The 9,736-nt window shown below is 35.1% G+C and overlaps 1 protein-coding gene across 1 annotated transcript; it reads right to left on the bottom strand.

Annotated features, from left to right (window-relative positions):
* Nucleotides 1-967: 967 nt before the first annotated feature.
* Nucleotides 968-7,327, bottom strand: LOC149069048 (adult-specific rigid cuticular protein 15.7-like). Its single transcript, XM_089250971.1, has 4 exons — nucleotides 7,269-7,327; nucleotides 3,226-3,327; nucleotides 2,607-3,093; nucleotides 968-1,417 (listed from the first exon to the last, which is right to left on the bottom strand). Exons 1-3 carry the CDS (start codon nucleotides 7,278-7,280, stop codon nucleotides 2,620-2,622), a joined length of 588 nt encoding a protein of 195 aa, XP_089107097.1. The 5' UTR covers nucleotides 7,281-7,327; the 3' UTR covers nucleotides 968-1,417; nucleotides 2,607-2,619.
* Between the last annotated feature and the right edge of the window lie 2,409 nt (nucleotides 7,328-9,736).

Below are 9,736 nucleotides of genomic sequence, written 5' to 3'. Positions count from 1 at the left end.
TGAATGTGATAAAATTAGAAAACAGTAAAGATATTGTTGCTGCAAAGATAGAGACTGATAAAAATACGAAAATGATTTGCTGATTTAGGCTGGATTAGCATATACCATTTTTTAAATGTAAAGTTCTCACTTGAATCTTTTGTGTTGCTGAGTTATACTGTGAATTTTAATAATATGTACTACATTATTATTTTTTTTTAATTTTCACTAAAATATGTAATCTTCTAGCTCGTGATAACATATGCATTGCAGTGCATATAAAATGTATGTTAATATCTAATACTGTAAATTATAATTCATAAATTGACTCAAATATAACTTGTATCACAGTTTTCTTCGATCTCGTGGAATGTTGGGTGATTGACGAACTGATTTGCTTTTGTATATTTCAGCTGACTCGATTATGTATAGGGTTCTTTTTTTGTTGAACGATCAAATGATTGTCGGACTCGTGTGGTTGATGTGTGAATGTGTATCTACAGTGTGATAATTACGATGTAAAATTGTGAAGTAATTATTATGAACCCCAGGGACACTAAATTGCTGCTCGCGAGTTGTTGATGGCTGCTCCATGGGGTAAGATGTAAAGTTGATTTTTTTTTTTTTTTTTTTGTGGAGAAAATAAATGCTTCCTTCGGGGAACCCCGTATGGCGAACTATGTTTGCCGGGCCGGGGGTTAGTATCTCTTACTCAGCCGGTGCAAACTCGAATTCGGGCGTCACCTTGTAATGTTGAAGAATAGGTTAAAGGGTGAAATTTGCGTCAACTTTGGCCTGTCACCCAGGATACAAGACCCGCCTACCCCCCCCCCAGTCCAGCCCTGCTAATGGGGGGACATAAATACTGTGATACAGTAATTAGACCTGTATTTCAGTGTCGAATGACTGTTCCGCGACAAAATTATCAGGTAAATAAACATGATAGAAAAAAAGAAAAACCACCGAAATAAATGAATAAACTGTCGAATAAAATGAGAAAACATTTATTTACAAATTATTACACGATGCTAATTTGAGAAATGACATTTCCTTTCAAGAATTGACAAGAAAAAAAAGAGACGAAAATATGCCTGAGAACGTGGAGTCGATATTTTTTTTCAGTTAAAGCTTCCTTTTCCGTATTTTGACCTGAATCCCACATTTTTACTTGACCCTGAAGAAGAAATAGAAACCTTTTTGAGTGTGATTGTCTGAGGTACGATGTCCAAGATGCTGGTGGTGATTCTTGGGGCTGGAGAAGAATTCTATCGCTCTTTCCTCTCCATCATGGAAGAAGAAGACCTCCGCACTGAATAGAGATAGGCTTGAAACATGCTTGGCTGTCGATACATATAGAAGATTGTACATATACCTCCGCCACATGTTGGAGCAAAAGCAGGTGTGACTAATTTACAATAATCCGATACATATAAAGATCCTGGAATGAGATTGAAAAACAAAATCGATTAAAATTGAGAAATTGGTTTCGCTTGGAACAGGTAGAGGAGGTTCTCAACTTTTTTTTAGCCGCCACCCAAAATTAACAACACGATCAAATTTTCAGGAAATAAATATGTTATAGATACTATGCCGAGGTGAATTCAGAAAGAGAAGTCATCTGGTTTCCACTGGGAATTGAACCCGAGTCCTCTTGCAAACCGGGAAAGTGCGCTACCATAAATGCCACTGGAGACACACGATCCTACCTTCCTTATTTCACGCACTGTGGCGTGAGGCGCTGAAGTAGAAGCGTTAGTAGCCTCCCATTAACTCCATAAGCTTTGCGACCCATTGATCTATTTCATAGTTTCCCCAATCTTTTTTTGTCCCATCGGCCCCTTCTTCAGAAATTCTTTTCTCCCATCGATCCCCCAACGCAATTTAACCCATAGGATCCTATGTTATACCCGTAGCTTCTACCTCTCCCCTGGAACATATCATCACCCCCAAAGGGGCGTTAATGCCCACGTTGGTAATCACTGGTCTATTTCGAGTATATGGATTATCAAATATTCCTAAGTATAACAATACGTTTTTCAAAATATATGAAACCAGTCAGTGGTGTCTAACTAGGTAGTGCAAAGAGTTTTGAGCCCAGGGGCCCCAAATCGAGCAAGATCCCCAAATTATTCAAAGCTGTCACTGATTCTGGTACTATTTATCTCTTGATATTCATTGATTATGGCATTATTTGCCATTAATTCTGCAATAATGTGTTTCGTTAATTTCAAATTCTCAATAATCACAAATATTCTTCAACTTCTATCTTGTGTGTTCATCTTTCAGCATTTTTGTGCATTTTGTAATGTTGTTTTGCTTCTTTTTTCTTGGCTGCCTACTCTTCCTAAAATTTACAAAATAATGGCTTAAGAGGGGGGGCCCACCCACCCAATGACTTAAGAGGGGGGGCCCACCCACCCATTCCGGCCTAGTCAGCCGAAAGCGTGAAGACGCCCCTGAAACCAGAGGTGCAACAAAAGGAATCATAACTGGATTATATTTGTACAACCCATGTCTGAAGCTCCTGCGACCCAAGTTTGGGTCTCGACCTATATGTTGAGAACCCTCTGGAGTAGGGGATATATTTGATCAAAATCGAGAGATACCACATATCGTCAAAAACGTACCTAATATTTATGTCTAATGCAGCAGTCCGTGTGCGAGTCCATGTCCGAGTCCGTATCCGTGTGCGACTCCAAGACCTCCGTGTGCGATTCCAACTCCGTAGCTGAATCCATGTCCGAGTCCATGTCCAAGTCCGAGTCCGTGGTGAGCGAGTCCCAATCCGTGTCCGTGTCCGAGAGCGACGTGGTTCAGGACGGGGGCGGCGAGTGCAGCGTGTGCGTGATCGACTGGTGCTACTGGTGCAGCGTACGGTGAGTTGATGAGGGCGGCGGCTGGTGCAGAGGCTGCGGTACCGGGCTCGTTAGTCTTGACTGAAGCGCGGAATCCCAAGCCGTCGGCGACGTAGTCTACTCTGCGGGCCCTACCGTCAGTGTCGGTCAATGTGTAGGCTCCCTTCTTGTTTCCGTGGGCATCACCAACTTCGGATCGGCTGTTGGTGGCTCCGGCACCGTCGGCGATTCCGTAGCTGAAGGCGTAGTTTCCCATTCCCTATAGGAATGCAACAAATATTATAAAAATTTAGTAAATTTATCGCTACTTCCCATGATGCACCGCGGTGTTTTCTATGGAATTATAATATAACCTGCATTTTTGAATATTATAAAATCAAATGTGACTCACGTCTTGTTGGCGACTGCTGACACTGTTTCCAGTGTGGTACAGTCCATGATGCAAGATGGCGCCGGCATTGACAGCAGCCACGAAGAGAGCGAAAACAGCGACCTGCAATATCAATGGCAAAAAAAGGGTGAATTTTCTCACGATATGATATATAATCCAAATTAATTATGATTATTATTAACTATGACCTCTTTGAAAACAAATTATCAAAGGTAATTTTACCAACTAGAATTCTTTACGGAAATTAAGTTTGTTTGACTAAATTGCAATCAGCTAGAAACTCGGTTAAATTCGTACTAAATATCATCAATTTCTAAGAAAATATCGCTAAATTATATCTATCTATGACCACGATATAATAGACTGATCAAAGATAGACATAATTTGGTCTATCTATGACCAGATTAAATTATATTCTCCCGAGCAACTCAGAAATAGACTAAGGCATTCCTACAAATCGAAAAACTGGTGTATCTGATTCCCTCTAATTAAACAAGGTGTGGTGTCTCAGAACTTTACCACCAAAGTTATCCCCGTATGGAGACTGAGCCAAACGGTTGGTTGGTATACCGCCAAAATGAGAGGGATGGGTGTAAAGTGCACGTCTCAAGACAAACAATTTTAGAAGTGGAGCATAAGTCGGAACCCACTTATTCGGTGAAAACATGCAGTTTTCCAGTTCCGAAGTCGCCAGTATATGGCAACCTTCCTCACATGATGAGGAACTAAGAGGGGGAAAAGGAAATTTCTTTCTCACAGTTAGTTATACTAAATGGGGAAAAATCATCTCATTTTTTTACGGTATTTTATGCGTATTTCGGGGTAAATATTTTTCCCCCCTCTCACTCCCCGGTTATGCTTTAGGGAGTTTTTGCCCCCCTTTTTTTTGGCGCCAGTGGTTCAAGTTCCATTTCAACATGCGTTGAAAATTAGTCATTTGCGACCGTAGTTTCCACTGAATTTTTTTTTCTGTGTACTACCAGTCCTCTTATTTTGACGGTACGGTTGTCGGATACCCTATAGATCAGAGGTCTCCAACTTTTCAGGTATTGTGGGCCAAAAACAAAAAATTTCAATCAAGCCTAAGGCCCAAAAAGGCATACTGCGGTATCTGGAATCACACAGTGTAGCGTCTGAACGTGTGGACCCAGGGGTCCGAGTCAAGCAGGACTGCCTCCTACTTTTTGAAATGAGAATTTTATTTACTCTGATATTACTTTCCATCAAATACGAATTTTCTTATTTCTAAGACTAATCAAATAAGAATTTCCTTCAGTTGTGAAATTATTTTCACATTATTATATATAAATATGAATTTTCATTAATTTCTGGAAATATTTTTCATTAATTATAAATTTTCATTAATTTCTGGAAATATTTTTCATTAATTATAAATTTTCATGTGAATTCGGAAATACTTTTTTCCACTAATTCGGAAATTATTTCTTTCAAAAATTGTGAAATAATTTCTGTATCATTAACTCTAAAATTATTTCTTTCAAAAATTGTGAAATAATTTCTGTATCATTAACTCTAAAATTATTTCTTTCAAAAATTGTGAAATAATTTCTGTATCATTAACTCTAAAATTATTTCTTTCAAAAATTGTGAAATAATTTCTGTATCATTAACTCTAAAATTATTTCTTTCAAAAATTGTGAAATAATTTCTGTATCATTAACTCTAAAATTATTTCTTTCAAAAATTGTGAAATAATTTCTGTATCATTAACTCTAAAATTATTTCTTTCAAAAATTGTGAAATAATTTCTGTATCATTAACTCTAAAATTATTTCTTTCAAAAATTGTGAAATAATTTCTGTATCATTAACTCTAAAATTATTTCTTTCAAAAATTGTGAAATAATTTCTGTATCATTAACTCTAAAATTATTTCTTTCAAAAATTGTGAAATAATTTCTGTATCATTAACTCTAAAATTATTTCTTTCAAAAATTGTGAAATAATTTCTGTATCATTAACTCTAAAATTATTTCTTTCAAAAATTGTGAAATAATTTCTGTATCATTAACTCTAAAATTATTTCTTTCAAAAATTGTGAAATAATTTCTGTATCATTAACTCTAAAATTATTTCTTTCAAAAATTGTGAAATAATTTCTGTATCATTAACTCTAAAATTATTTCTTTCAAAAATTGTGAAATAATTTCTGTATCATTAACTCTAAAATTATTTCTTTCAAAAATTGTGAAATAATTTCTGTATCATTAACTCTAAAATTATTTCTTTCAAAAATTGTGAAATAATTTCTGTATCATTAACTCTAAAATTATTTCTTTCAAAAATTGTGAAATAATTTCTGTATCATTAACTCTAAAATTATTTCTTTCAAAAATTGTGAAATAATTTCTGTATCATTAACTCTAAAATTATTTCTTTCAAAAATTGTGAAATAATTTCTGTATCATTAACTCTAAAATTATTTCTTTCAAAAATTGTGAAATAATTTCTGTATCATTAACTCTAAAATTATTTCTTTCAAAAATTGTGAAATAATTTCTGTATCATTAACTCTAAAATTATTTCTTTCAAAAATTGTGAAATAATTTCTGTATCATTAACTCTAAAATTATTTCTTTCAAAAATTGTGAAATAATTTCTGTATCATTAACTCTAAAATTATTTCTTTCAAAAATTGTGAAATAATTTCTGTATCATTAACTCTAAAATTATTTCTTTCAAAAATTGTGAAATAATTTCTGTATCATTAACTCTAAAATTATTTCTTTCAAAAATTGTGAAATAATTTCTGTATCATTAACTCCAAAATTATTTCTTTCAAAAATTGTGAAATAATTTCTGTATCATTAACTCTAAAATTATTTCTTTCAAAAATTGTGAAATAATTTCTGTATCATTAACTCTAAAATTATTTCTTTCAATTCTAAAATTATTTTTCTCAACAATTCTTGTAAGTTCAACTCTAGGAAGTATTATTCAGTAATCACAACAATTGTCAGATTCCACCGAAATTTTAGACTTCAGATTTAGATTTTGCATTCCTTTTTTTAACCTAATTTATAATTTCTTAAAAGATCATATTTTTGTCATATTTCTTAGTACGATCAGATTAAGATGAATTTTCAGTCATCACACAGCAGCTATTAATAATAATAACTAGGCTGACTATGCATCCTCGAAAACACGGGAAATCTCTAATTCCCGTATCCAAAATGCCGGTAATCACCAATAGTTGCCTAGGTAGGCTAAACTGCTAATTATGACTGAAATCGTGAAAAAATAGCCAAATGGTGACAAATGACGCGCTACAGCAAACCACAGAGGATTGCTGATCATATTTCCTCTTAAAAAAAACCAGACAATTTGACACTCGGAGTACGGAAAATCACCAATATTCTCTAAAAATGATGCCAAACGTAATCAAAACTGCCAATCAGGACTGAAACCATGAGAAAATGGCCAAATGGTGGGAAATGAAGAGCTACTGCAAATCGCAGTGGATTAAAACGTAATTTCACGGGGGGAAAAAACTTTAAGCATGACTTATTCATATCAATATTCGTATCTATAGTCATGATATAATTTGTAAGTCGAGAAAATAATTTAAATCTATTTAATTTCACTTAAGAATCGAAATTTACGCAAAATTTCCATTAGTCAAATATAATGCCAAACGTGAGCAAAACTGCCAATTATAGCTGAAATCGTAAAAACAATTGCCAAATAGCGGGAAAGAAAGCACTACTGCAAATCGCGAAAGACTCACGTGTACAATGAATGGGGGGAAAGTTTTTAATGAATATTCATATCCATAGTCATAATCATCATAACATAATCTGTAAGTTAGGAAAATAATCTCAATCTCAGAAGTATTAAAACTTACGCAGATGCGTATGTTGAATGTACGGAAAAAACGGGACATTTCTACGAAAAGTTACAGTATTTAATTCCTATGAAAAATTAGGGAATGTCCCGAGAGAGAAATATGGGTCATATGATCACTCTAATGATAACTAGTCACAGGAACTATTGATAGAAAATGCAGGAATAATAACCACATACCTTGGAGAACATTTTGAGATAACTTCACAAGCTGGTGGAATCCACAGAAGTGATGTGCCTTTTTCGGAGAATCGATGCCTTTATATACTTTTCCCCTTCATTCCCGTAAATCGACATAATCGCGTAAAACGTTTTATATTGATCCAAGGTTATTATAAACAAACTGTCTCTCCATATCCATAATAACACGGTTCCAGAGCAAAAAAAAAAAATTCAATACCAAACAATAAAAACGAATATTTTGAATAATATTATGGTCTTCATTTTGGATCGTACGGTATTCAGGGCGGAGGTGATTTCTCGGGGATATAACACCACACCCATAGAGATATACTAGTTTTGTTGTTTCCTGTCATGTCGGGGTATTCAGATTACATGATTGGGTGACATTGAGAATGGTCTTGATATGTTTTCCTCATTCCAACGTGATCTACCCGGTAAACGACCTTCGAGGAGTATTTAATGTTATCTTAAACGTTTCCCCCCCCCACCCCGTACGATAACGTAGGCGAATATTTTTCGTGTAATTATTATTATTGTTACTATTGAAATGATTGGTATCATTCGCTCTCTCCTCGCGGGCATTTTTGTGATTTTGAATTTCTTTTAAATTGTATTCCTTTGGAATGTTGTTCTGATTTCCGGCCTCGATTTTCAATTGACGTTTATAGTTACAGGTTAGGATTTTAAAAAGAATTTTAGAACTTTCTAGGCTTTGTGACGTGAATTTTAATGATTTATGGTATGTGAAATTACGATTAATGGAAATAATGTCTTTATTTTGTTCAGGCTTTTGATAGAAAATTATAGTATGAAACCGTCAAAAAAAGTTTTAAAAATCTTCTGGTTTTGTTTTTACTTCTATGTTAATGTTAAGAGTTCAGATCAGAGATGGTTTTCCCGGAAGAATTAATCATTTTCGTGACAGAACCAGAGAATTGTGAATATAATTACCTCTGGAGATGAATTAGATAATGACGTGCTTTGGTTCTTGAAATCTAGATCTCTAGAAATTTGTTTGTGATTCAATTTCGGACATTAGAATCGAAGAAATATTGAAGTATTTAACAAATTTTTTTGTATTATAAACCTGTATACCAGTGGTTCCCAACCGGTGCTCTGCGGAGCCCCTGGGGTTCCGTGTGAACGCTTCCTATGTATTTTCATCAGATTAAGTAAAACTTACCCGAAAATAAATTCAATGCATAATTGATTTGAATTGCCGTAAGTTATTTTTCAGATTTTGACTTCATTGTTTTTATTAATTAGCGAGAGAGCGTAAATAAGTTTTTTTTCCCCCTTAGTACCAAAGTCCGGTACAACGAAATTTTTTTAGCGAATGTTAAAATTCTTAAAACCGGAAATTCCGTTATAACAAAGTGATTTCTTCAGTCCCTTGAAGTTCGTTATAACGGTCGCTGGGCGGTCGTGTATGCCATCATGTGGACTCTAGTCCTGAGGATCCAGGTTCGAACCCCATTGACGGCACAGTGGTGGTCGACTGAAGTTGGTTTTCTGCGGTTTTCCAGTTTCGAGGTGCGAATGCAAGCTGGCCTCCCATTCGAAAAAGTCTCTCCGCAGAGAGCAGGCAAACCAAGAACACGATACTGACATAACATGAAAATTCAAACAATTTCCATCTTCACTTCAGAAAACCGAAGACAGATGGCAGCACGAAACAAGCGCAACTCGGCAGCATAAATACGTTAAGGCCACACATACACTCAGAACACTCATTCTGGCATGCGCCGATTCGTTATAAATTTTGTAGAGGAATGTGTACGAGGTGCATGTAGGGTTAAGTAGCAGTTCATTATAACGGGATTCGACTGTTGTATAAAACAACAGTCACAACAGGCCATTGGCCCAGTCATGCGGCTAACAAATAGCTTCCTGTACATCATTTCCTTCATATAACTGTTTACACAATCGAAAACCCCAATCGTTTTACGGAAAATGGTCATTATATCGAAAATTTCAAAGAGCTGAGCTTAAGAGAATTCCTTATTTGAATGAAATGAAAAATTATATATTACAGTATTCATTTCTATGTAATGTAAGCAGTTGTAATGGAAATGCATCAGTTTAGAAAATAATAATAAAGTTGTAAAATTTTCATGCCCCTCATATGTATGAAAATATCAAGGTCAAATACAACTTTGGAAAATAGAAAAAAATACCGATTTTTTTTGGTACAGACTTCGGACGTGTCATTGGATTGACTATTCTTTGTAGGTTATTGTTTCACTTTGTAGGTACATTATATTAGATGGGGAAAAACAACATGGGGTGAAGTGAAAAAACATTAAAGCCCCGTTCACATGTGCAATAAAACATCCCGGGAAGCTCCCGGTAACGGGGATTTTCGCTAGAAACCATTCGCATGACGTTTAGTTTATGCCGGTAATCCCCCTCTTCATCCGGAAGTCATCACTGGTTACGTGGGTTTAACGGAAGTGGGGTTGATT

The sequence above is a fragment of the Pholcus phalangioides genome, unplaced genomic scaffold, assembly GCF_987345545.1.
Source record: "Pholcus phalangioides strain wild (caught in Gottingen) unplaced genomic scaffold, Ppha-v1.0 ptg000024l_1, whole genome shotgun sequence".
NCBI classification, from domain to species: domain Eukaryota; kingdom Metazoa; phylum Arthropoda; class Arachnida; order Araneae; family Pholcidae; genus Pholcus; species Pholcus phalangioides.
This window is presented reverse-complemented; position numbering and strand designations above follow the sequence as displayed.

Excerpts from the sequence above, each read along its gene's own strand:
- LOC149069048 (XM_089250971.1), bottom strand. Across the intron at positions 3,094-3,225 it reads TCAGCAGTCGCCAACAAGAC|GGAATGGGAAACTACGCCTT; the intron begins GTGAGTCACATT and ends GCATTCCTATAG.